The sequence below is a fragment of the Rhinoderma darwinii genome, chromosome 7, assembly GCF_050947455.1.
Source record: "Rhinoderma darwinii isolate aRhiDar2 chromosome 7, aRhiDar2.hap1, whole genome shotgun sequence".
Lineage (NCBI taxonomy): Eukaryota > Metazoa > Chordata > Amphibia > Anura > Rhinodermatidae > Rhinoderma > Rhinoderma darwinii.
In genome coordinates, this window is record NC_134693.1 from 10,304,393 (window position 1) to 10,331,302 (window position 26,910).

At 41.5% G+C, this 26,910-nt stretch overlaps 1 protein-coding gene across 6 annotated transcripts in view; it reads left to right on the plus strand.

Moving 5' to 3' along the window:
* Nucleotides 1-26,910, plus strand: part of NFIA (nuclear factor I A) — a 273,748-nt gene that overhangs the window by 128,450 nt on the left and 118,388 nt on the right. For all 6 annotated transcript variants that reach the window (XM_075832715.1, XM_075832714.1, XM_075832717.1 and 3 more), the window contains exon 3: nucleotides 25,760-25,825. In XM_075832715.1, coding sequence (XP_075688830.1) covers nucleotides 25,760-25,825 — 66 coding nt within the window. The remainder of the gene's footprint in view (nucleotides 1-25,759; nucleotides 25,826-26,910) is intronic.

Genomic DNA, 26,910 nt, shown 5'->3' on the forward strand with positions numbered 1-26,910 from the left:
TCAGGATTTATTATTTAGATCGGCGGTGAAGGTCCCTGAAAAGTGTTCCCACTATTCTACTTCGCTATCCATGCACAATAGGGGGGGGGGGTGTATATATTTTATCTTCCCCTTTAATTGCAGTTTTTTCTTTATCCTTAACAACTCCGTACCTTCGTAAAATGTCTTAACCTCCTGTCCAAAATGTATAAAAAAAAAATTTACATTTTGCCCAAAGGCAATATTTCGCACAGACCAGTCGATTGAGTTATCGATACTCTGCGCCTCGGAGGTGCCTCTGGCTTCTAGTGAATGGAAAGACTTTGCTGATCCCACAGAATCTCCGGCGCTATAATAACCTCTCACATAAAAAGGCACGAACGTTGCACTGAGAACTGAAACTAATAATAGGAAAAAAAAATTTGCACAAATTTTTTTGAAGGACTAATGTAAAAACATTAACGCTTGAAATCTGACTCTAAAGAGTTAACTATCCTGCGGACATGATTTCTCGCAGAAGCGAAGGCTTAGGAAGCCCGATTGTTAATAAAACAAATACGTGTGACAAAAATATCTCCCGGTGCCGGCATCTCGAGCTCAAACGGACTACCTGTTAACTATTTATTATTTTTTTTGATTTTTTTTTTGGAATTGAGTCTATATATAACTGTAGAAATGACACGCCGAGCGCACGGAGCTGAATGTGCAGCTGTGTGAGGCTGCCAGATAAATTCTCAAAATGGTTGCCAAGCTGTAAGATGGCTGCCAAGGTCTGTGCTAAAAGAGAGAGGAACGTCCGTTTCAAAATGGCGACCGATTTCCCTGGGTTTCTCTGACAGATATTTAGAACGAGAAAGATTCGGCACTTGGCATCGAAAATCGAAAAAAAAAAACTTGGCACGAGCGTTTACAGTGTCATCCAGAGACTTCGAGCAGGAACTGTGTTCGATTTGCTTCAGCGTCCTTCTTGGCAACGGGATGTTCAGGAACACACCGGAGAGAGGTGAAGTCGCCGTCGCGCAAGATTCATTTCAGTTGCGCCGAGGAACGTCGTGGAACAATTACTGGGGCTCACCCACCGTACGGATGTGTCGGAGCAGAGAAGCGTCTCCCTGTCACACACCGTGCACCGTACGGAGTCCAAAACGGACAAAAAATCACTTATTAAATCAGTCCGCCGAAACTTTTCCAATTTTGGGTCTTTTTAAATTTTTATATAATTTTAATTTTTTTTTGTTTCCGCCCTTTACAATGACAATGCTGCAGCATGTCGCAGAAATAGGTTGATTAAAAACGTAGGGACATCTAAATATCTCGTAGACAGTCCATTTGTTTAGGGACTTGTACAACGGGCATCAGCAAAGTGTCAATTTAAAGGGAAATATACCATTTTTGTGGCTGTATTTTTCAAAAATATATTAAAATTCCAAATAAAATTTTGACCATTTTTTTTGGGCTATTAGATGCGCCGAACCATAAGACGCACCAACATTTTTTGGGGTTGAAAATCTCAGCCGCTGTATACAATTTAGGTGTCCTTATTGCACTAGCCTTATATATTCTGTCCATCCAATATACAGATATAAAATCACAGACGAGAACCTTCATATAATAACACACAGGCCATATAGGTCCACATGAGATAAAAATGTCAAGGATTTTATTATGTGTCAAATTTAGATTTTTAGGGATTTCCGTATAAAATATTTGCGAAATTAGCAGTTGCCATTCGTAGAAATACATACCTACAACATTTGCATCCCCATTCGTGTTACTCTTATAAACCCTGCCCCAATCTGCCGGGAACACCCACAAAATACCCAAGAGTGCCCACTGTTATGCAAATTTACATAAACTCCATCCACTTTGCGACCCGTTTTTGGGAAAGTGTTAGGAGGAGGCGTTGAAATATCATTATTACTTCTCGCTCCAGTTTTTTTATTAAAAGGGTGCCCCGACCATAAGATGATCATGGGGTGTCTCCTTTCTTGGACCACTTATGATCGGCTGTGATCTGGAAGCAAGTGTTACATTTCCCTACAGTGCCACCACAGGGGAAAATAAGTATTACACAGTTCTTAATTAATTACATGGACAGCCAATTGATTTCAATGACCTACTGGGTTCTCCGGAGACCCTCTATGTAACCGCTCTCTATTCTGGATAAGAGATGAGGATCCTGAACAGAAGACCCCCCTCTATTAACTAAGAATTCCCTAATAGGGTGTATGGAAATGGGTTCTCTTAGAAAAAATATTCCTTGTCTCATTAAAGTCGAGGGATGAATGAACGGTCATTGTTGTAGATATTTCTACCTGGCTTCTATATTTTAAAGAGACAGCGACCTGGAATATAACGTCCATTTTCAGCTAAAGGTTAAACGTCTCTGAGGGGATGTGGCGGAATAATACGCTGGAACAATTGGCTTCTCCAAATCCTGTATAGCCAGATAACAGATAGGGCATTTAGAGGTTACTGGAACAGATGGCCCTAACGCAAGTTATATAACCAATCCTCTGATTCATGTCAGGATACGTTTTTGTGTGCGAAGAGGCCGAGGTAAGAGTGATCTGATCGCTCTACTTTCTGTGCAAATTAAACGGCCTATAATTATAGGATTTCAGCTACGACTGTGCGAGGGGCGATAATCCGTGGACCGCGCAGCAGGATAGGTTTGCTCTATTTATAAATGACGACAAATACATTCTTATTATAGATTTGTTTTATTGAGTATTTGAACTATAAGGCTGTGTTCACACAGGGCGGATACGCTGCGTTAAAGCACACAAGTACACGCCCTGGTCGCCGCAGGGAATTCCGGCTGAAAGACCGCGCCAAATTGCGGTGCAGATTTTTAGCCGGAATATCTGCTGCGGGGAAAAAAAAATGATACTTAATCATAGCCATGGCGACACGTCCCGTCCGTCCCCCCCCCCCCGTCCTTTAGCCCGGCCCCGTAGGATGACGTTTCATCCCATGTGACCACTGCAGCCTTTGATTGGCTACAACTTTCACATGGGATGAAACTTCATCCCAGCCGGCCGGCCTGGACGAAGAAGCACAGAATTGTGGGTAAGTATAAAAAAAAAAATTCTGCGTTGCGATTTTTTTTTGCGCCGGAATTGCAGCTTGTCCACTGAAAGAAATCGCAACGTCTGCTATTTGTTGCGGGTTTTACCACCCCATTGACTTCAATGGGGAAAACCCGCAACACAAAAACAGCGATTACGCAAATACGATTGGCATGCTGCGGATTAAAAAAACGCACCGCAGGTCAATTTCTGAAGATTTTTCCTCTTATTTACTCAACGTGTGGATGAGATTTGTTAGAATATCATCTATTTACTGTATTATGCTGCGGATTTTCCACAACTAAATCCGTTGTGGAAAATCTGCGGTATTTATGCTACTTGTGAACCCGGCCGAAATGCGAATTTAAAGGGGTTGTCCAGGTTCTAAGAAGTGAAGCATAATATATAGCAAATGTAAAATATGTCTAATGGGGGAGATTTATCAAAACTAGTGCAAAGAAGAAGTAGGGGCGTGGCCGATATCAACCAATCAGATTTTAGCTCTAATTTTTCAAAGGCTCCTTTAAAAATTAAAAAAGGACTCTGATTGGTTGTTCCCTTACTTTTCCTTTGCCCCAGTTGTCCTAAATCTACTCTATTGTGTTCAGAGTCGGACTGACCCACAAGAGGATCCACCCAGGCTCTAACACTATTGTGGGCGCCAAAGGTCCAGTAGAAGACCAACCCATTCGGTGGGGACCTTAGGGCCAATCACTTGCCACTAGGGTATTTACCCACATGTCCACACTAATATTGTATTACAAGTTGTGTGCAGTGATCTCCCAACATGACCTAACAGGACATGAGAGCAGAGCTGTCAGTCATACTTTAGTACCACCCACATTGAGCTGCTCAGCCTGTAAACTCTGGGCACAGCTAAGCACTGGCCAGTATAGAATAATTTGAGTATTCTTTAATTTAGGTGCACAGTTGTACTTTTCTATTACTATAAGCCAAATGCCCCTGCGGCCGTATTACGACCGAGCCATATCGGCCTTATACTGACGAAGTGCTTTCTAATGAATATGGGCCGCCCCTTATGGGCTGTAAATGGAAATGCAGCAAAATTAGTTTGCTATTCTACAGGCATATACGGTGCAGCCCCAGCTGTTTATTGGATTATTTTTATTTTTTGTCTTATATCCGACACCCCAAACAGCTGGGATTCCAATTTTTTTTAATAGCTGATTTAATCCATGTGCCAACAAGTCAGTTTACTAAATGTGTTTTCTTGATGACTGTTCAGATAATAATTGTGGTGTTTTGTGGCTTGGCAGAAACACGGGGTCTCCTCTGAGGCCACTTGCCAAAGCCTTTGAAGGGGTTGAGGTGGATTCACTGCCAGAATGAGTCACCACTCTCCCTCGATTTTATTTAGTATCCTTCTGCCAAAACCTTAGACACGTTCTATTTTCATTCTTCTGAAGGCTTTTCCTCTCCACGTTGTGGCTTTCTTCACAGCCAGGCACATATTTTTGCCAGGATAGGTGAGAGAAGGTGGCTTACACTCAAAAAGACTCGAGCCAAGATGAAGATCAGTCCGTCTAGCGCACGTTGTTTCTCTCTTGCCTTCCAGGACGTCTTCCTGGATCCAAATGTTTGTATTCAAGATTTTATTCTTCGAAGGCAAGCAACTTTTTTAAATACGCACAGACTTTTTGAAACTTCTTAACCTACTAATAATAGTTTCTGGCCAAGAAGCCTTGAAGGAATCTAGAACTTCTGTTCTCTCAGGATAAAACGGGCATTACTACTTAAAGGGGGTCTCCGCATTGGACAATCCCTACTAGGGTCCATTCATAATAAGTTTATCACAAAGTCTCCTCCTGCTGTGATCCCCATCGATCAACTGTGGGGAAACCCGGCAGTAAGTGTTCAGTTTCCCTTCAGCACCACCGCAGGGGAAATGTAGTATTACACAATGTCCATTCATATCAATGTGTAATACAGGACAGGTCCTCCAGTACAAGAGATGCTCTTTGTAACCGCTCTCCGCTCACGTCAAGAGATGAGGAATCAAATCTGGGGACCCTCACTAATAGGGTGGATGAAAATAGGTTTTCTAAACTGGACAATCCCTTTAATGGGGCCCCTTTTGAAGGAACATTTAATGTATGACTGGTACACCATCCTGCCCCAGTTTAGGTAGATTTAAGAGACATCTCCATGGCAGCTCTAGGGGACGGCAACTTGTCAGAATTGTTGGAGGTCAATCATTACAAGCATCTGGCTGGCGACTGCTTTCAACAAGACCTGCCCCACCAACCTTTTGGAGAGAGACCTGCAAATTAAAAAAAAAATGGACAAGCCCTTTAAGTTATTCTTTTTTATCTAGACAACCCAAGTGGAATTCTCTATGAGGAGCAACAATGTGTAACAATGGGCAGAAGCTTCACTTATAATGTCTCTCGTCTCGCTGATGTCTTGGTTGACCGTATGAGCAGTCACTTAATGTTGTGGCCCATAATCCAGCAGTGACTGGCGGGGGCCAGATAGGTGGGAATCACAACAGCGTCTTAGCAGTTACATAACATTTCTGTTAACTATTGTGGTACGAAAATAACGCCATAAGTGTTGATGTGGATGACGCGTTTCGTTCTTTAGCGGAGACCTAATATGTTTGTATATTGCACCAGTTTGGCGTAAGTGACTTTGTAATTAAATACCTTATAAGTGCGGGCGAATGACTGGCGACTTTTCAGCGGTTCTTCTCCATTGACGAGTCATTAAGCGCATGAAGCGATACTTTGTTACAAGATGTTTGTCTGCAGATACGGCTCTGGATTGTGCGGTTCCTGTGTCTGACTCTACGCTTTGTTCTCCGGTTATATTCCTGTCCATCTGTATCCTGTCCAAAGCCTCAGCTGTTGTGTCTTCCACATAATGACTTGTTTGATGTTTGGGATAAATATCAACACTCGCTGAATATCTACAGGAAGAAGATGACATCAGACATGTTGATTTATTTATTATAGTTCTCTTAAATAGATATGAGAGAGATAGATAGATAGATAGATAGATAGATAGATAGATAGATAGATAGAGAGAGAGAGAGAGAGAGAGAGAGAGAGAGAGAGAGATAGATAGATAGATAGATAGATAGAGATAGATAGATAGATAGATAGATAGATAGATAGATAGATAGATAGATAGATAGATAGATAGATAGATATGAGATAGATAGATATGAGATAGATAGATAGATAGATAGATAGATAGATAGATAGATAGATAGATATGAGATAGATAGATAGATATGAGTTAGATAGATAGATATGAGATAGATATGAGATAGATAGATAGATATGAGATAGATAGATAGATAGATAGATAGATAGATAGATAGATAGATAGATAGATAGATAGATAGATAGATAGATAGATAGATAGATATGAGATAGATAGATAGATAGATAGATAGATAGATAGATAGATAGATAGATAGATAGATAGATAGATATGAGATAGATAGATAGATAGATAGATAGATAGATAGATAGATAGATAGATAGATAGATAGATAGATAGATAGATAGATAGATAGATATGAGATAGATAGATATGAGATAGATAGATAGATAGAGATAGATAGATATGAGATAGATAGATAGATAGATATGAGATAGATATGAGATAGATAGATAGATAGATAGATATGAGATAGATAGATATGAGATAGATAGATAGATAGATAGATAGATAGATAGATAGATAGATAGATAGATAGAGAGAGAGAGAGAGAGAGAGAGAGAGAGAGAGAGATAGATAGATAGATAGATAGATAGATAGATAGATAGAGATAGATAGATAGATAGATAGATAGATAGATAGATATGAGATAGATAGATATGAGATAGATAGATAGATAGATAGATAGATATGAGATAGATAGATAGATAGATATGAGATAGATAGATAGATATGAGTTAGATAGATAGATATGAGATAGATATGAGATAGATAGATAGATATGAGATAGATAGATAGATAGATAGATAGATAGATAGATAGATAGATAGATAGATAGATAGATAGATAGATAGATAGATAGATAGATATGAGATAGATAGATAGATAGATAGATAGATAGATAGATATGAGATAGATAGATAGATAGATAGATAGATAGATAGATAGATAGATAGATAGATAGATAGATAGATAGATAGATATGAGATAGATAGATATGAGATAGATAGATAGATAGAGATAGATAGATATGAGATAGATAGATAGATATGAGATAGATATGAGATAGATAGATAGATAGATAGATAGATATGAGATAGATAGATATGAGATAGATAGATAGATAGATAGATAGATAGATAGATAGATAGATAGATAGATAGATAGATAGATAGATAGAAATCCATTAACCTCTCAGTATGGTATTGGTATTTCATGTGCGAGTGCCCGGAAGAGACCCAAGAGATAATGTGGAGAACATACAGACCCCATGTAGACGTGGCGGGAGGCCAGTGCTGCGAGATAACAGTGCCAACCAATTCATCAAACAAAGAAATCCAGTGCAGACTACCAATCGTGCCAACTTCTAACCACCATCCCCGCAAATAATTAATTTGGCAAATTTATCCATTACTAGAAATGGCCGAATTAATCTGCCACAGATCTCTTAAAGGAGATCTCTAATCTTAAAGGAACACTCCAGGCAATACTGGTACAATCGTATGTCTGAGGGGGCGGAGCACAATGTAAATTTTCTCTTTTGTGTTCTTTGAATCCCTGTGTCATGCTCCGCCCCCTCAGCCTTTTACTAGACACAGTTTATCAATTTTGCCTGGAGTGTTCCTTTAATTTGGCACATCGTTTTGCCCTCTTATCTATAGATTTGGGTGAAGTGCCATTCATACACCTTTGCTCATCGCATCACCGCCGAAACATCACACACATTCGACACCCATTTTTTTTTACCCTTTCGATATTGCGCATTATACGAAGTTCCAATTCTAAGGACCGGATACGTTTTGCCGCAGTTGCCTTGAGCGACGGTTCCGACTGTTTAACGTCAACTCCATTAAAACGCTGACATATTCCTATTTCCATGAGACGACTTCCCCTTAAATACGTAGCGCGCCCTCTCAAACAATGCGAGCACAAGATCCGGCACATCGAGCTGACACTGCAACATTCGGGTCTCAAAGAAACTGTGGGAAACCTCAGATTTATGACCATGTGGATGATTGGTGCAGGGGGGGGGGGGCTTTTATTTATTTTTTTCACTAGAAAACCCCGGACCACAGGCTCGGGAAAGATTTTGGCTGCGTCCCAGCAAAGCAGAAGGAATCAGTATCCCAGGCTTCCCCCGGGATCCGGGAAATATACAGCCTTTGGGCCTCGGGATTCTCCGTCTCTTGTGCGGCACTTTGGAGAATGGGAACCAGGCTGTCAGACACATGGCATGTTTGGGGTCACCTGCTGGTCGGGGGTGCTCCCGCCAGTTGTTGACATAATAGGAACCCCCCTGCTCATTAATTATAATTCGCAGTGTGTGAACCAGGCAGTCCCAGGCGAGCAGTCCTCCGTATTCGCATTGCTGGGAATCTCTTTGTGATCCTATTTAAATGGGAACGTGACCCTCTTATTCTGCGAAGCTCCGCCCACAGCGCTGCGGCCAGTCCTTATCATAACTTTATGAATTATTTGTCCTTGTCATTATTTCACAGTTGACTTCAAGGGGTTGTCCAGTATACATGATGTACTTTGCCTTTCAATCCCTCACTATTTTCAAGATCTCCGCTTGCTTTTAAAGGCTAAACACCAGCCTTTACCTCTGTGGCGGACTATAGGTAGGGCAAACCGGGCAAATTCCTAGGGGCCTCAACCACTCCGCTCCCTTCCAACCCTTTAAGTAATCATTTCAATGGCACATTAGTAGTTACGTACATAGAATAGAGGGGGCCCCAAAACAAAGATCAAAATGGATCCCCCATTATTGTGCCAGGTGTATGTTCCCTGCCAGGACCCTTTCCATCACCCTTGTGCCAATTCTCCATAGCGCTCTGAGAGGGGGGCCCTGCACAGGTTCCTGCCACCCAACGCAAAATTGGATGGGAATAACGAGAGTTGGGCTCCTCTCCCCAGGGGCCCCATAGTGGGCAGTCATGGTAAGTACGCCCGATCACATAACCCAACCCATCTGTAATAATTATGAGCGTTGGGACCTCCGCTTATATACCTGGCATGATATATATTATCAGTGGGGGGACGGCGGCAGCTCTGCTGGCTAATTCCACTAATCACTGCAGTGTGTAACGATCCCGGCCGCCGCCGCCGCAGACTTTTCATTTGCGCAATTTCCTGAAATATAAAAAACTTTTTTAATTAATGTAAAGGAGAGGCAGGGACCCTTGACAGTTTTCATTAAGCAGAAGACGTGGAAGAAGGAAGAATTATAGTGCATTTTACTTAACCTATCTAATAAAGGGACGTCCCATTAGTCATAGTATTCGCTGTCCATTAATAGACTCCCCATTCTCCTTCACTGCAGAGATCACGTTTCTATCATTGCCTCTTCCGTATTATGCCGTTTTGCAGTTTTACAGTTTTCAGAAATAATACTTCTCACAGCTGAGGGTTTGTTACAACTGTATCCAGTCTAGACAATCCTCTGTGAGCTAAACAATCAGCTCAAGTCTCTCTCCTGTTCTGATAGTTTGTTACAATGTATCCGTTATTTAGTTGAGGATTGTGTAGTCTGGATGCAATTGTAGCAAACCCTCAGCTGTGAAACGTATTAGATCAGTTATGTCTCATTCAGAGCGCTGTAATACGGTAACATTTTAGTCCTGTAATGCTATGAGTTCGGATCAGACCCACGATTGGGCTAGGACTTGCGGCCATCATACGCATGGCAAAATGCGGCCGCGTTATAGTGGTCTGAATGAGGTCTAACACTTATTGACGCGGATCTGAAATCTGCACGGAAAGTTTCTGCCGCATCGGCACAGAGACGCGGATTTCCCATCAATAGGAGGTAAATTTCGAGCGTTTTCAGCCATTCCCTTTGACTGGCAGCAAGCAGAGATCTTGACGATGAAGAATTGAAACTCAAACTATATTAGAAAGTTGCAGAACTTTTAGGCCGGGATCCCATGGGACGGATACGCTGCGTAAAAATTATGCAGCGTTTCCGACCTGCAATCCGCAGGACATTCCGTCCGAAAAATCTCACCACATTGTGGTGCGATTTTTCGGATGGAAATTCCGCTGCGGAAGAAAGTCGTTCATACTTAGCCCCTTCTTCCTCTGACGTCCGGTCCAGCCTCCCTGGATGACGTTGCAGGTCACGTGACACTGTATCCTGTGATTGCCTGCTACGGTCACATGGGATACAACGTTATCCCAGGAGGCCGGACTGCAGGAAGAAGGAGTGCATTCTGGATAAGTATAATTTATTTATTTTTCTTCGGTTTGCGATTTTTGTGGCGTAAACGCTGCGAATACCCTGCAAAAGTCGCAGCGCTTGGCTTTCTGTTGCAGGTTTTGCATCCCCATTGACTTCAATAGGGAAAACCCGCAGCAGAAAGTCCATGAAAACGCAGGATAAATTGACGCGGAATTAACTTCCGCACCGCAGGTCAAGTTATTAACGTTTACGCTGCAGGTTTTTTCCCGCAGCGTGGACATGAGATTTACTAAATATCATCCACTTTGCTGCTACTGTAAATGCTGCGGAATTTCCACACAGAATTCCGTTGCAGAAATTCCGCAGCGTTTACGCTACGTGGGAACCCCGGTCTTAATGAAGCCTTACTGACATAAAACCGGAAAACCCCTTTAACTCGCTGACATCCTATAGGGGCATTTTCATAGATCTGGTGTAGACTGCCAGTGACTTGGCAAATGTGAATATCTGAAGGACGTGTAGAAGGAGGGGGACGTCGCTACGTGTCGGCATGTGCGTTGCATGGAGGTGGGTGAACTCCCCTGGAGTGTGGGGTGGAGCAGACACACAATCTCCTCCACGTCTCCCTTGTATTATTAGGGTTGAGACGTCTATTGGTGAGGTCGCCGTTGCCCTGACTCCCATTGCGCCCCTTGTCTCGACTCATGTCAGGACGACATTCATCCGAGCAGTCACGTTGCCGTGCAGCGCGTCTACGAGACACAAAGGGAACGCCATACAGACACTAAAACGCTGCAGGACCAGTGGCTCCATGTGAAGGACTTGTTCTTGGTGTCCCCAGAAGGTGCACCGGCTCCTCCGCCGCAGCCGAGACCGGTCTACTGAGACGTCTGTGTGAAAATGCGCTTCTTCGCCACGACTAAGTAGAAACGTCTGCGGAAACCACAACAGTGTCCTATCTCCTGTGCACATAGGAACGCCGCCTAACGCGGACCATGTGTGCAAATAAAAAGATGGTCTCAGCAAACATTTAAACTAACCCACGTCAGGATCTTCTGAGAGGCGGCGGATTCTCCATTCAGGGATAATTTCTTTATCAGTTATGCACTTGGGGAGATTTTATGGAGCAATTATCCAATTAAATGTCCTTGGGGGAAGGGGGGGGGGGGGCGGGCGGCATGAATGCGGCTTTTATGTTCTTAGTCTTGTTGGCGCATTGGAAGTTCTACAAAGTTTCCCATTCAAGAAATGTTCTTAGGTTATAGAAGTGGCAGCGAACTGATCGCAGCAGAGACAATACCCACTGTGAATACCCCAGACTGACTTTCACTAATTGTGAGTTCTCACTGAGAGACGGACCGAAGCCCCTCATGTCCCCTGATTGTGGCTTAAGATGGTTTTTATTTAAAGGGGAAGGATCTCTTCTTGTGGGAGAGTTTCCTGCTGTGTGTGATCAGAGGTGGAGGACGAAAGCCATAAACTGCAAAAGAAGGAGAAGTTGTGGTGAAAGAGGGATCCATGCCAAAGAGCAGAAGTTATATATAGGGGGCAGTATTATAGTAGTTATATTCTTGTATATAGGAGCAGTATTATAGTAGTTATATTCTTGTATATAGGGGGCAGTATTATAGTAGTTATATTCTTGTATATAGGGGGCAGTATTATAGTAGTTATATTCTTGTATATAGGAGCAGTATTATAGTAGTTATATTCTTGTATATAGGAGCAGTATTATAGTAGTTATATTCTTGTATATAGGGGGCAGTATTCTAGTAGTTATATTCTTGTATATAGGAGCAGTATTATAGTAGTTATATTCTTGTATATAGGGGGCAGTATTATAGTAGTTATATTCTTGTATATAGGAGGCAGTATTATAGTAGTTATATACTTGTATATAGGAGCAGTATTATAGTAGTTATATTCTTGTATATAGGGGCAGTATTATAGTAGTTATATTCTTGTATATAGAGGCAGTATTATAGTAGTTATATTCTTGTATATAGGGGCAGTATTATAGTAGTTATATTCTTGTATATAGGGAGCAGTATTATAGTAGTTATATTCTTGTATACAGGGGCAGTATTATAGTAGTTATATTCTTGTATATAGGGGCACTATTATAGTAGTTATATTCTTGAATATAGGGGCAGTATTATAGTAGTTATATTCTTGTATATAGGGGCAGTATTATAGCAGTTATATTCTTGTATATAGGGGGCAGTATTATAGTAGTTATATTCTTGTATATAGGGGCAGTATTATAGTAGTTATATTCTTGTATATAGGAGCAGTATTATAGTAGTTATATTCTTGTATATAGGGGCAGTATTATAGTAGTTATATTCTTGTATATAGGGGCAGTATTATAGTAGTTATATTCTTGTATATAGGGAGCAGTATTATAGTAGTTATATTCTTGTATATAGGGGGCAGTATTATAGTAGTTATATTCTTGTATATAGGAGCAGTATTATAGTAGTTATATTCTTGTATATAGGAGCAGTATTATAGTAGTTATATTCTTGTACATAGGAGGCAGTATTATAGTAGTTATATTCTTGTATATAGGGGGCAGTATTATAGTAGTTATATTTTTGTATATAGGGGCAGTATTATAGTAATTATATTCTTGTATATAGGGGGCAGTATTATAGTAGTTATATTCTTGTATATAGGAGCAGTATTATAGTAGTTATATTCTTGTATATAGGAGCAGTATTATAGTAGTTATATTCTTGTACATAGGAGGCAGTATTATAGTAGTTATATTCTTGTATATAGGGGGCAGTATTATAGTAGTTATATTCTTGTATATAGGGGGCAGTATTATAGTAGTTATATTCTTGTATATAGGGGGCAGTATTATAGTAGTTATATTTTTGTATATAGGGGCAGTATTATAGTAATTATATTCTTGTATATAGGGGGCAGTATTATAGTAGTTATATTCTTGTATATAGGAGCAGTATTATAGTAGTTATATTCTTGTATATAGGAGCAGTATTATAGTAGTTATATTCTTGTACATAGGAGGCAGTATTATAGTAGTTATATTCTTGTATATAGGGGGCAGTATTATAGTAGTTATATTCTTGTATATAGGGGGCAGTATTATAGTAGTTATATTCTTGTATATAGGGGGCAGTATTATAGTAGGTATATTCTTGTATATAGGGGCAGTATTATAGTAGTTATATTCTTGTATATAGGGACAGTATTATAGTAGTTATATTCTTGTATATAGGAGCAGTATTATAATAGTTATATTGTTGTATATAGGGCGGTATTATAGTAGTTATATTCTTGTATATAGGAGCAGTATTATAGTAGTTATATTCTTGTATATAGGGGCAGTATTATAGTAGTTATATTCTTGTATATAGGAGCAGTATTATAGTAGTTATATTCTTGTATATAGGAGCAGTATTATAGTAGTTATATTCTTGTATATAGGGGCAGTATTATAATAGTTAAATTGTTGTATATAGGGCAGTATTATAGTAGTTATGTTCTTGTATATAGGAGGCAGTATTATAGTAGTTATATTCTTGTATATAGGTGTAGTATTATAGTAGTTATATTCTTGTATATAGGAGCAGTATTATAGTAGTTATATTCTTGTATATAGGGAGCAGTACTATAGTAGTTATATTCTTGTATATAGGGGGCAGTATTATAGTAGTTATATTCTTGTATATAGGGGGCAGTATTATAGTAGTTATATTCTTGTATATAGGGGCAGTATTATAGTAGTTATATTCTTGTATATAGGAGCAGTATTATAGTAGTTATATTCTTGTATATAGGGGCAGTATTATAATAGTTATATTGTTGTATATAGGGGGCAGTATTTACTTCGTTACAACGTTTTTCTTTTACATTTGTACCTACATAATTCTATTGTGGCCCCTTAAAGTAAGTGCAATGTGATCATGTACATCTCTAGTTTCTTACTCGTGAGATGCTTTCTGTGGGTTAGGGCAGTTTTCATTGTACAGATGGAGTACACTATATGTGACTTGCAGGGATGACTGGAGCCACAGCGGTGAGAAATGCAGGATAGTCACCTCAGTAAATCATCCGATAACAATTGTGGTGTTGTCCGAAATATCTCCACCGCACAGGGGCCGGTTCTTTTCTAGTGATTATTATAGTCCGTAAAAAAAAAATAATTCATAGCCACATAAATCCAATAGAAGAGCTGAGGGAAAAAAAAGATTGGGATGATGTCTGGGAATAGTTGACTCTGCAAAACAGAGACAACGCTCAGCACTGCGGCGATTTTACTGAATTACTCTGCCAGTGCGCTGGAGAGCCCCGTAAATCGCCAGGTAAACTTCTCACAAAGACTTCAAAAAGTTTAGGGGTCGCGTTTCCGAGAGAGCGCAAATTGTCACCATGAAAAAAGTTTCAATACACTAATTAGGATTCGGCACTTAGAACAACGAGATTTCCACTTGGAAATTAGAGTATGGTTATGATGCAGTCACTATTTTTAAAGGGGTCTTTTACTGCCAAATCCTCGAATGAGCGAAAGGCAATGTGACCCTTTGGTGGCTCCGTCCCTCTATGGACAAGGGGAGTTCTGCACAGTTTTACACCACCCATGTTTAAGGGAGATGAGACCATCCTTACTTCCAGAAACAGCGCCACACCTGTCCATGGGTTGTTCCTGGTATTGCAGCTCAGGTCATTGAAGTAATGGAGCTGATCTGCAATACCACACACAACATGTGGACAGGTGTGGCGCTGTTTTTGGAAAAAAGCAGCCATGTATATCCTGGAAATCCCCTTTAAGGATGGTTCATCAGAACATCCCCTGTTCATATGGCATGTGGATGACATAGAGGAGAGTCCCCCACTAGGGAACCCCCCGCCATGTGCCACAATGGAGGAGCAGCTCCCGTAATGGTGGGCCCGGTGTATCTTTGCATTACATGGACGCACATTTATTTGAATGGCGACATGTTACAGGGGAAATATGTGGCTTCTCCTGGTGGTAAAAAAATTGATGGAGGATAAGATTAGCGCCACGGATGGCATAATAATGGGGTATGATGCGTTGACTTTGCACGTTGCCCACTTAGGCAAGTCCTTTAAGATGGGCAATAAATATCATTTTGAACAATTTTTTATTTTTTTAGTATTTTCTTTTTTTTTTACTTGTGTATTTATTGGATTATGTGGCTCTTGCCCAAAAATATCTGTACATTTTAGCATCGTTTTGATGGTCTATTTTACAGTCTCTGCCTCCGTAGATGAGAGAGTGTGAAAATATGATCTTTCCTCTCATATCTCTTGACAGTTATTTCAGAAATTAGACAAATCCTTAAAATGTTCGCTCTAAATTGACTGGATTAAACATGGGAAAGTGCTTTAAGTAGTAGTGTGGGAAGCAATTTACAATTATTACACTTCCCTTCCATTAATTTGAAATAACGGATCTGTGCATATGTCCAAGAATTCCGCTCTCGTCTCTTCGAAATTGAAATTGTCCAATGAATTTAAATCACTGCATAAAATGTGGGGCCACGAGACATAAATCACATTTTTCTGCAAGTTTATGAAAGGACAATGAAATGGGATTAATATCCTGCAGATTGAGAGCGGTGTATTCATATTATATCTTATTAATGCAGTAGTCTGCAACCTGGTGCAGAACTACATCTCCCAGCATGCCCTGACATTCCAAGGCTGTTAGGACTTGCTGGGAGTTGTAGTTCCGCAACAGCTCGAGAGCCATGGGTTGGGGACAACTTCTATCATGTAAGTGTTTTTATCTTAATGCCTTACAATCAGGTGGATTTTCCCATCTTTAGCATTTATATGATATTCACAGGTCTCACCTTTTGGATCCTCACCCATTAGGGGAACAGGGATCGGAAGATCCCCGCTCACCGACTCCTGGTCTCCGCATGCCCCATTGGGTTCAATGGACAGGTGCCATGCCATTGAGGTCCATGATCATTACAGAAAGAGCCAAGCCCAATGGAGCATGCAGTGGCTGGGAATTGTTAAACTGGGATCACCGTACCCCCATTGATCCGATAAGTCGGGGTCCCAAAGGTGGGACCTGTGGATATGCTATAAATGCTGAAGATGAGAATACCCTTTAAAATTTTGACGGGCTGCTTATTATAGGGGCTAAGTGAAAGGGTGGGGATTAGCATACCTGTTCTCCTATAGCATTGGGGGAGGGCTCCTGCTGCAGCCAGTTGCTTTACAGACAGACACTTGTGTGATCTAAAGTTTGTGAGAAAGAGGAATCACAATGGCTGATCTCCTGGGACTCATTTATAATTCTTTATATATTTCTCATAGTTTTGATTGTAATATGAGACCAGACAGGCTCAATAGAGAGGAGGAGATTAAGGGAGGAATTTTCTTAGATTTTTTTGTCATTTTTCTGTGTATTCTTATATGTAGTATCCGCTATTGTGGTGTAAAAATGGCCGCATACGTTCAAAAATATTTGTTTGTGGTGCGGCCTTGAAGTGTAAAATATCAATTGACTCTTCTGGATGAGACCGTATATAATGTGTGCAACCTTCATACAGATGTAGCCATCTTTATCTTGTCTTTTAACACCTTAAATACACAGTAGCGAAAAGTTTAAGAGTGTAGCTAAACGTTTGACAAACTTCTGACATGTCATAGTGACATGTCAGAAGTTTGGATTGGTGGGGGTCCGAGCACTGAGACCCCCACCAATCGCTAGAACGAAGCAGATGAAGCGCTCGTGTGAGCGCTCAGCCGTTTCGTGTCTGTTCGGCTTTTTCGGGAAAGCCGATGTATCGGAGTGCGGACTCATAGACTTTCTATTGAGTCCGTACACGATACATTTGTTTCCGGAAATAGCCTAACAGACACGAAACGGCTGAGCGCTCACACAAGCGCTTCATCTGCTTCGTTCTAGCGATTGGTGGGGGTCTCAGTGCTCGGACCCCCCACCAATCCAAACTTCTAACATGACACTATGACACTATGTCAGAAGTATGTAAAACGTTTAGCTAGACTGACCTTTTCAATGGCTTTTGTTGTGTGATTTCACGCTGCAGCAAGTTATCAAAATCAAGATAAACTTGGCTACATCTGTACATCGATTAAAAGTAAGATTCTTTTGACTAGCGATTTGTCGAAACTTCCATGTCATCTGATTTCAAACTATAGGGTTTATCTCAATAGGGATTCCGATCCGCAAAGGGCAGGATTCCAATAGTCCGGCACCTGATGTTTCAATTCTAGACTATCGGTGTCCAGACCATTGGAGCTGTCCTGTATTACTACACGTATATACGTGTGTGTATACGGCTTTGCGTACCGGTAGGGCTGTGATATAAGGCCGACGCTCGGTTACAGATCAGTGTTATCATCTCAGACCACGAAATAAAAGCAGAATCCAGAGAGGAAACCCTACACACAGAGCGGCGTGTTTTCTTTCCTTCCGCCATGGCTGTTAGGGAGACACTCGACTCAAGAACTAAAAGTGCGCAAAGTAATTGATACATCAGCAGTTGTCGGCTGTAATGAGGAGACGGCCGTGCACTTTTGAACCCCTTTTTTTTCCTTTCTTCCTTCTTGAAACAGATTTGCGCTCCTTTCTTTCGACCTTCGCTTTTCTATTAAATTGGTTTCCCCGTTTTACGTCAATAAAGCTTCAATTGTACAACGAGAAGTTCTGCAACTTGGTAATATACTTTGTGCTTCGAGTCCTCAAGATCTCTGCTTGCGGTCAGTGAATGGGAACATTCTTATTTACATCCAGACTACTATGGGCCTACTACTTCTCAGCTGAGGGTTTGCTACAATTGTATCCAGCCTATGTATAGTAGTCCCTAGCTTGATACATTTTACTTGCGGTGATACATTGTAGCAAACTATCAGAACAGGAGTGCTGTTGACCTTACAGAGGATTGTCTAGACTTGATACAATTATAGCAAACCCTCAACTGTCAGAAATATTAGGCTCTGTTCACATGTCGCGTTTTTTGACGCGAACCGCGGCAAAACCACGCCGTTTTGCTGTGATTTTGCAAAAATCATGGCAAGATTGTGCGGTTTTGACGCGTTTCGCAGCAAAAAAAAACGCAGGGTGTGAACACAGCCTTAGATCCATAGGGCTCTGGATGTTAACAAGAAGGTTCTTATTCATTCACAGACAGCCAGCAGAGATGATGGGTGCAGGCAGCAGAGGACAGGAGGGAAGTTTGTGCTGTTGATGTTTTTAATTGGAAAAAACCTTCAGCTGTGAGATGTCTGTACAAGTTTTACGCTTCTGGATGTTCCCATTCATTCACAGCAAGCAGAAATCTTAAAAATACGGAGATATTGAAACACAAAGGGGGGATTTAGCAACCATTCTATGCTAGTCACAAATGCCTCAAAAGTCCCAATTTTTGGAATAATATTTAGACTTTTGAGCCATTTACAACGCGCACACCGCTTTACCAAATAGTGGGTGGAGCTAAGCGGAAGGGTCAAGACTTCAGTGGCCCAACAAATTGACTATGTTACTCCATAATTTGGCGTAAAATAAAGCGCAAAACTCCCGCAGCTCATAGATAGGGTAGATTTGACTTCTAACCGCATGGAGATACGCCAAATTTATTAAAAACATGTGCACCTCCTAATAAATTAGGGGCATCCTACTGCAGCGCTCGTTAAATTAGGAGTATGAAACGCCGGTCCTAATAAATACCACCAATGTATATTAGAAAGCTGCAGAACTTTTGATCATGCAATGATCAAACTTTATTTCAATTAAAGGGATTGTCCAGAATTTGAAAAACATTCCAAAAACAGCGCCACCCCAGTCTACAGGTTGTGTGTGGTATTGAAGCTGTTTTTTAAACAAAGCAGCCATGTTTTTCTAATTCTGGACAATCCCTTTAAACTAGTAAACCTTTAGGGCATGGCCCCACGTGGCGGATTTCTTACGCAACTGTCCACATCAATGCCGCACATAATATGCGTTGCAGATTCTGTGGCGGATCTGCCCAAAATGTGCAGTAAAATTGATGCGGACTGGCCGTTGCGTATTGAGGTGAAAGTACTTCCCTTCTCTCTATCAGTGCAGGATAGAGAGAAGGGACAGCACTTTCCCTAGTGAAAGTAACAGAAATTCATACTTACCGGCCGTTGTCTTGGTGACGCGTCCCTCTTTCGGCATCCAGCCCGACCTCCCTGGATGACGCGGCAGTCCATGTGACCGCTGCAGCCTGTGATTGGCCTGTGATTGGCTGCAGCCTGTGATTGGCCTGTGATTGGCTGCAGCCTGTGATTGGCCTGTGATTGGCTGCAGCCTGTGATTGGCCTGTGATTGGCTGCAGCCGTCACTTGGACTGAAACGTCATCCCGGGAGGCCGGACAGGAGGAAGAAGCAGGGAGTTCTGGGTAAGTAGGAACTTCTATTTTTGTTACAGGTTGCTGTATATTGGGATCGGTAGTCACTGTCCAGGGTGCTGAAACAGTTACTGCCGATCGTTTAACTCTTTCAGCACCCTGGACAGTGACTATTTACTGACGTCGCCTAGCAACGCTCCCGTAATTACGGGAGCCCCATTGACTTCCTGAGTCTGGCTGTAGACCTAGAAATACATAGGTCCAGCCAGAATGAAGAAATGTCATGTTAAAAAAGCAAGACGCATCCGCAGCACACATAACATGTGCATGACAGCTGCGGACTTCATTGTGGAATTTAGAATCTCCATTGAAGTCAATGGAGAACTTCCGCAATGAGTCCGCAACCAGTCCGCCACAACTCCGCAACATCCATTGTATGCTGCGGACACCAAATTCCGCACCGCAGCCTATGCTCCGCAGCGGAATTTTCCGCATCGTCTAAACGAACCCTACTAAAAAGAAGTGGAAGGCAATGGAGAAACGGCTCCGCTGCGGATTAACGCTGCGGAGTGTCCGCAGCGGAATTCAAGAGCAATTCCGCAACGTGGGGCTTTGCCCTTAGAAGAACCTGTGACTTTTTTTTTTCTTCCATTAGTTCCCGGAATCCCGAGCTCTGCGTTGCACCCTGCCCTGACCCACCTGTGCGGGAAGGATGTATAGGGGGCTGCCTGTCTCCTGCCAGCCGTACCGCACTCCCAGACTCTTGTCATTACCTTGGTCGAAAGGTCACACCTAAATTGAATGAGAGGAGCGCAGTGTGTTCCTGCCCGGTGCACAAAGCCGGTATTGACTTTTTTTTTTTTAATCCACTTTGCAGAAGGGGTGAGAGAATTAAATTAGATCTCTACGCAAAAGAAATCGAGAGCCTTCCAAAACAAAGATAAGACGAGAGCTGGAATTTTTTTCCCCTTTTCTGAGCTCAGGATTTTTGCAGGTGTGTCATCGGATCCATGCCGCGCATCGATCCAAAACTCCACGCCGATGCATATTTAATTAGTACGGGGACTTTCGATGCTGCCATATTGAATGTACTGTCAGGCTCTCTCTGAAAAAAGAAGCCCCCCCACCTCCAACCCTCCCCCGCTCGCATCTCCGTCCCGTCCCCCCTCCTCGTTGTTTAGGGAGATTTTGCATTTTGTCTGAGAATCTAAAACTTCTTTTGTTTTTAGCTGCTGTTGCGTAGAACGCCACTGACGAGCATACAAACAAGCCAGGGGGAGTGTTTATTTTTGTCTAGGAAGACGGGTTGAGTCAATTACGGGATTTTTTTTTTCTTTTTGGATTTTATCCCCCTTTAGAAAGTATATAAAAAGTAACAAAGGCATCCCATATTTTCCCAGCTCCAAGCACAACATAGTTGCGGAGTTCTCCCCCCCTCTTTTGTATGGACGCAGCTTTAGTCTGAATCGCTCATTATTTTTTGTTTGCTCCTCATTTGAATATGCGCCGTTAAAAGAGACGTCTTGCCGGACAGGACGCGCTTCGCCGACTCGATGGCTGGAACTCCATATTGTAAATGTCTGCTGCTGTGAATACATATTGTGCTGTATAGAAAGTGTTACTGATACAAAGATCGCATGGGCAAAGGGCCGATTCACACGCCGTAGGGGAGATTTACTAAGCAAAGTGCACAAAAAAAGCGGCGTTCATGCCGTGCTTCAAATGTATTATGTTTTAGACACTTTTTGCACCTCCTTCGACAGTTTTGAAAAGTAAAATGCGCCAGATTTGGTGTTCGCCATGTTTTGGGGTTTTTTTTGCACAAAAAATTGATGTAAAGTATGCCAGCCGAAAGTTGGCTTGAGGAAGAGAAACGTTTTTGGGAATACAGAGCTCCAAATCTTATGATAAAATTGTCGCTTCCTGCAATCACCACTAGGGGGAGTACACTGTATACAGCCTCCAATGAACTTAAAACTGTAGCTAAACTTTTATAGCTACAAGTCAGAAGTTTTGATTGGTGGGGTCTGGGTCCTGAGACACCCTCTGATCGCTAAAAGGAAGGGTCAGAAACTTAGTGCTGTTCCCTCCTCAGAAAGCCGAGCAAGCGGTGGACAGGCTCAATGCAAAGTATGTGAGTTCGAACGCCGCAAAGGAGAGCCGAGCAGGAACGAAGGGGAACAATGCTCGTCTGAACGCTTCTGCCCCTTCGTTCTAGTGATCGGAGGAGGTCTCAATTCCTAGACCCTCACCGATAAATCTGACATGTCAAAAGTTTTTTTCTGAAACTTTAATAAATAAGTTGTCAATAAGCTCTTAAACTCCCCCTAGTGGTGGCTGCAGGCAGACAGAATTTTTTAATTTAACGCTTAACAAACTATCAGGACAGGTGAGGGATTTGTGTGGTTGATGTGTCTAGCTCACAGAGGAATGTCTAGACTGGATACAATTGTAACCAACTGTTTCCATTCACTGACTGCAAGCATTGATTTTTATAATGGTGAGGAATTAAAGGGGTTTTCCATGACCGGATAACTGATGACCTATGAACCGGATAGGTCATTAGTATATGATTGGTGCGGGTCCGACACCTGGACCCTGCACAAATCAGCTGCTCCGGCTGCCTCCAGGTGGATAGGTCATCAGTTGCCTGGTCGTGGAAAACCCCTTTAAAATACAAAGTATATATATTTTTTAAAATTTATATACTGATTGTGTTTTTTTTTTACATAACATTGGACAAACCCTTTAAGTGGTTGTTATTGGTAATGAAAATGTTTCCATTGGTCTGTAGATCTGTATGAGAGGGCCAACAGCTCAGTCTATGGGGCCCGATGACGGCGGAGACCCCTGGGACTCCCCAGTCTGATGCCTTCTTCATAGATTTGCTGCTCCATACCTGATACTTAGGTCCTAGAAGGATGAAATGATTTCATTTAAATGCATTTAATTATTTTTTTTATCCTCCCATGGAAATTCAGTTGTCCGCTGGGCCGGCAGCCATCTGGCGTCCAGCGTCCAATCGCCGTGGGTTTTGCAGCGTGCAATAAAAAATGGCCAGAAGCCACCGCTTGCCTACATGCCAAAAGTCACCCGGTCATCGCAAAATAACCCGAGAGATTTATGTTCAGAGGTGACAAGTTTAAGTAACGGGCGCTGAAGGTTTACAATTCACGATCATCATTTGGGCATCAGAAAATAGCGGAGCAGTAAACCGTGCGGCGTGGCGAATACTCCTCTCCAGTCACATGACGCTTCGCCGGTCTTCTGCAGGAGACTTCTGGATAAATATCGTCTTAGAATCTTGTTATAAATTAGTCCAATCCGTAATAAGGTGATAAGTTATATTCTATATTACACCTCGTCTGCTAATAAATCGTCTAGGATGAGGCGACCCTTTGCGACCGCTTGTAACGATATCTTGTGTGTGTGAATGAGCAAAACATTGAACCGTTTTTGTACTTATTTCACTTCATTTTCTCCATTCACAGCCAAAGCTGCTTTCAATTTTCTGGTGGTTACCCTTAGAAACAGACAGTAGTTTAGCTCCACCCTGTTGTCAGTCATGTGACCTAACAACTTAACCCTAACTGTGTTTCTGTCATCTGAGCTCCCACAATGCACTGCTCTCTGGTAGCAGAAAATCGGCAGACTTATGAATTTAGCTTTAGATATGAATGGAGAAGAAAACCTCATATAACTCAATATCCGTGCAAGATCGGTAAATAAAGTTTATACCAAGTTGCTACATGTTTGTTCTTGATTTTATTGCCAAAATATTGTGAATTATTGTTGAAAACTTGAATTTACCCTTAAATATTCAGCAAAAAGTATCGTTTTTTATCATTAACGCCTAATCATTGTACAATAAAAAGTTCTGCAACGTTGTAATATTCTTTGTGTTTCCATTCCTTGCCATTTTAAGATCTCTGCTTGCTGTCAGTGAATGAAACCACTGATTAAATACATTTAGAGGTTGAAAACCACTCCTGACCACATCCTGTTCATACAGCTGAGGGATTGTTATGCTTGGATCTAGTCTAGGCAATTCTCTATGAGCTAAATACACCACCAGCACAAATATCTCTCCTGTTCTGAGGGTTTCCTGATTATTTAAAAATTCTCTGCTTGTTGTCAGTGAATGGAAAGATTCTCGTTTACGGCTAACAGTTAATCATGTCCATCTGACACAGGTGCAGGGCTCGTTACAAGAAAGAGAGCTTTGATACACTGTAACAAGCTCTACAGCTGTGTCAGTTTGACATGATCAGGTTGGATTTTCGACTTCTGGATGCAAATGCCCATGTTTCCATTCTTGAACTGCAAGCAGAGATCTTGCAAATGGTAAGGAATTGAAACTTAAAGTATATTAGAAAGTTGCAGGACTTTCCATTATACAAAGGTTAAGATACTTTTTGATATATAATTGATATGTAAATTCTGTTATGTCGGATATGTTTATAATTTCGAATATTCAGGATCAGATCGATTTTTGTTTTAAAGGAAAATCACAGATAAATAAATATCCGCTCTGTAAGATCAGGGGGTTGGAAGCGGCTCCTGCAGGGAAGCAATGACTCTTGGGAAATGGCGATGAGTTAATGCTCTGTACACAATGTCAATGGGAGCGGCCGCTGCACTAAGTAATTCTATTGATTTCATGGAAATCCTTCCAATATGGATCAGTCATTTGCATTCATTATGGACGGGCAGATATTAATCTATTCATCGGATTACCTGTTACCCCCTCCCCCGGATGATTGACAGCTCGAACTGTCTTACACATTAGTGCGCCGTGGGACTATGAAATCCAGACGGCTCCTTTATCATCTCGTCGTCTTTACGACGTGGAAGCGAGCTCGTGCTTTCATGGGACGATATTTTATTTCTGACAGGAGGGGGGGGAGCAGTTTGTTTAATTAAAGAGAATATAATCAGTATCTTTCATTTAGTCTTTATAAATAAATGGCGCCGCGGCACTGAACGAGGGGGCGCGTGTACTTTTGCAAACAATGTTTTCTTGTTGCAGTGCCTCTAAAGTAAAAATGGCAGTAGCTTTGCAAATAACTTTGAAAACCTCCTACCGGTTTTGTTTTTTTGTGTACACAGCCCCTATGCGGACCTATGTGTCTTCATAGTTACAGACCACAAACTACCCCTGTGAAGTCCGATCCTGCAGTCGTGTCACAGCCTTCCATATGCTTCGTCTTCACTTGGACAGTTGGAGTTCACTTTAGTTTAGCATCATTTTTTCAGCTCCTGCGTCCTCATGACAACACTTCCTGGTTTTTGTTTTAATGCTTAACTCTTTTCTTAGGGTATGTTCACACACACTAATTTCAGACGTAATTCGGGCGTTTTTGCCCCGAAATACGTCCGAAAAATGCGGCTTGAAAGCGTTGACAAACATCTGCCCATTGAAAGCAATGGGCAGACGTTTGTCTGTTCACACGAGGCATATATGTACGCCCCGCTGTCAAATGACGGCGCGTAAATAGACGCCCGCGTCAAAGAAGTGACCTGTCACTTCTTGGGGTGTAATTGGAGCCGTTATTCATTGACTCCAATGAAAAGCAGCGCCAATTACGTCCGTAATGGACGGAGGCGTTCAAGCGCCTGCACATGCCGTTACGGCTGAAATTACGGGGATGTTTTCTCCTGAAAACATCCCCGTAATTTCAGCCGTTACGGACGCTGTCGTGTGAACATACCCTAATACTGGCAGCTATGGTAGCACTGAATGACCAGAGTGCTCAACAAGTGTTATCATGGGGTCCTAGGGGCAGAAATGCTGCAGAATTCAGGCCTGTAACTTTAAGTGCTGATAATACTGTATATTTTATCATTTTTTATGTCTTCTTCAGCGTTTCTGAGGGGTCCTTTTATTTTTCACTTGTAGTTCCCCATATGGGTCACTATTGTTTTTCTGCATTACAAAGTGGATTTCATTGTAATCAGAAATAGATTCTAAAATGTCATTATTTTCTTTTAACAGATTCAAGTCAGTCAGAGAGTCCCAGCCAACACAGCGAGGCTGATATCAAGGACCAGCCGGAAAATGGTGAGTCCATTTATACATTTGTAGACTATTACATTAGTAACATTTTTCTAGTGGTAGGTACTCCCATAGATGAGGGATGTTTCCTTCAATAATATATGTGACACTATTGGAAGATTTTTCTCTGGTTGGAGAGTTTGACGTTATTCTTAAATGGGTATTAACCCTCTAGAACTATTGGTGTCAAATATCCGCCATTTATGTCAGGTCCTAATACTGATAGGTGCATCACTATGGTGTGTGGATCTCATGAACACCTGACTGAAATGTCAAGCACCATCAACAAAAGCAGCCCATATTATACTCCAGAGCTGCACTCAATATTCTGCTGGTGGAGTCACTGTGTACATACATTACATTACTTATCCTGTACTGATCCTGAGTTACATCCTGTATTATACCCCAGAGCTGCATTCACTATTCTGCTGGTGGAGTCACTGTGTACATACATTACATTACTTATCCTGTACTGATCCTGAGTTATATCCTGTATTATACTCCAGAGCTGTACTCACTATTCTGCTGGTGGAGTCACTGTGTACATACATTACATTACTTATCCTGTACTGATCCTGAGTTACATCCTGTATTATACTCCAGAGCTGCACTCAATATTCTGCTGGTGGAGTCACTGTGTACATACATTACATTACTTATCCTGTACTGATCCTGAGTTACATTCTGTATTATACTCCAGAGCGGCACTCACTATTCTGCTGGTGGAGTCACTGTGTACATACATTACATTACTTATCCTGTACTGATCCTGAGTTACATCCTGTATTATACTCCAGAGCTGCACTCACTATTCTGCTGGAGGAGTCACTGTGTACATACATTACTTATCCTGTACTGATCCTGAGTTACATCCTGTATTATACTCTAGAGCTGCACTCACTATTCTGCTGGTGGAGTCACTGTGTACATACATTACATTACTTATCCTGTACTGATCCTGAGTTACATTCGGTATTATACTCCACTATGCATATATGTGTATATGTAAATATATATATATTTGTATATATTCTTATATATGACCTTAGAGTCAAGAACAGACGACCTGCAGTTTAAAGCAAGTCTTTTTT